Source organism: Sphaeroforma arctica (genome assembly GCF_001186125.1).
Source record: "Sphaeroforma arctica JP610 unplaced genomic scaffold supercont1.755, whole genome shotgun sequence".
Lineage (NCBI taxonomy): Eukaryota > Ichthyosporea > Ichthyophonida > Sphaeroforma > Sphaeroforma arctica.
This window is the reverse complement of record NW_014039803.1, coordinates 37813-39463: the sequence shown is the minus strand read 5'-3', so window position 1 is coordinate 39463 and position 1651 is coordinate 37813. Positions and strand designations below refer to the sequence as shown.

The 1651-nt window shown below is 45.4% G+C and overlaps 1 protein-coding gene across 1 annotated transcript in view; it reads left to right on the top strand.

Annotated features, from left to right (window-relative positions):
* The window catches only part of SARC_08419 (hypothetical protein), a 9583-nt gene that overhangs the window by 4968 nt on the left and 2964 nt on the right, over positions 1 to 1651 (top strand). The window contains exons 6-7 of the mRNA XM_014297611.1: positions 21 to 164; positions 766 to 886. Of these exons, the coding sequence (XP_014153086.1) occupies positions 21 to 164; positions 766 to 886 (265 nt within the window). The remainder of the gene's footprint in view (positions 1 to 20; positions 165 to 765; positions 887 to 1651) is intronic.

The window sequence follows — 1651 nt, the reverse complement described above, 5'->3', positions numbered from 1 at the left end:
TGTCCCGTGTTTGCGCCCAGATTAAGGACCGGCACAACGGCAACATCATGCTGACTCGTGACGGCCATCTGGTGCACATTGACTTCGGCTATTTCATCTCCTCATCGCCGCGCAATATGGGCTTTGAATCGGCGCCGTTTAAGCTGACCACTGAGTTTGTCCAGGTGAGCTGTGTGTGACGCATAGACAGATCTAAGTGAAGTGTGTTGCGTTTAAGCACTATCACTTTGTATTTGCATACCTTTGTATAACTATCACTATGTATTTGCATACCTTTATATGTCTATCACTTCGTATTTGCATACCTTTGTATGTCTATCACGTTGTATTTGCATACCATTGTATTTATATCCTTTGTATTTGCATACCTTTGCTTGTCTATCACGTTGTAACTGCTAGACCTTCATGCAGTGTGCGCTTGGATTAGCTAAAGTCCGACTCTCGCTACTCCGTGCACTTTAGGGTTTTGGGTTTACGGTTTAAAGTGCACCTCCGTGCACTGCCATATGTATCTTTAGAGTTTTTGGGCTTAGGTTTAGTTATGCCGTGTCTGCTTCTCTGCGTTTGTACCTATGCCTTAGTACACAAAGTACACACATCCAGGCAGTCGCATTCTCACACACACTACACTTGTAGTGGCTAAACCGTTGACTCTCCTGTGACATTCGTACGCTTTGTTTTTATTCATTCAGCAATACTTACCCTCTGGCTGTGGTCGCTAACATATATATATATGTGTGTGTGTGTTGGGTCCTATATGCGCAGGTGATGGGTGGGGTGGATAGCCCTGGCTACCGGAAGTTCCGAGATCTTCTGTTCATCGGGTTTGTCACGGCCAAGAAACACATGGAGAACATACTGGTGCTTGTGGACATCATGCAGAAAGGTAACAACCCAACCAACCTAACCAACCTAACCAACCCCCGTCCCGCACTACGCGCTCGCGTTTGTTTTGTTTCCTGTGCGCCTGTCCTGTCACGGGTGTGATCGTCTAGGGATATCTACCTATACTTTGTCGACACCTTCCTGAGGTCTATAGGTGTACAGGTTCGATGCATAAGCGTGGTGCTGGTCCGTGTACTCGGCTGGAATGGTAACTATACGCAAGTCCAATCCATGCCTGTACCGTTTCCGTGTGTGAGGATCGTTCATATCTTGCCATGCACACACCAAGCCATCGTTGTACTGTGGTCTCACAGGGCATCAGTTCGCACGTATCACATGTGCAGGGTGCCAGTCTTGCGCATCGCACTAACTGACGTGCATTCGCTTATGACAACGTGCTTTCAGGGGGTGCAAGTGTCAGCTGTCTTTGTAGCTGCTGTCGCTCGCATTGATATAATATGTGTTTCTCTGTAGGTTCTGATTTGCATATTGATATGATATGTGTTTCTCCTCATGTTCTGATTTGCGCATTGATATGATATGTGTTTCTCTGCAGGCTCTGATTTGCGCATTGATATGATATATGTTTCTCCTCATGTTCTGATTTGCGTATTGATATTTCTCTGCAGGTTCTGATTTGCGCATTGATATGATATATGTTTCACCTCATGTTCTGATTTGCGCATTGATATGATATGTGTTTCTCTGCAGGTTTTGATTTGCGCTTTGATATGATATGTGTTTCTCTGTAGGTTCTCATTTGCGC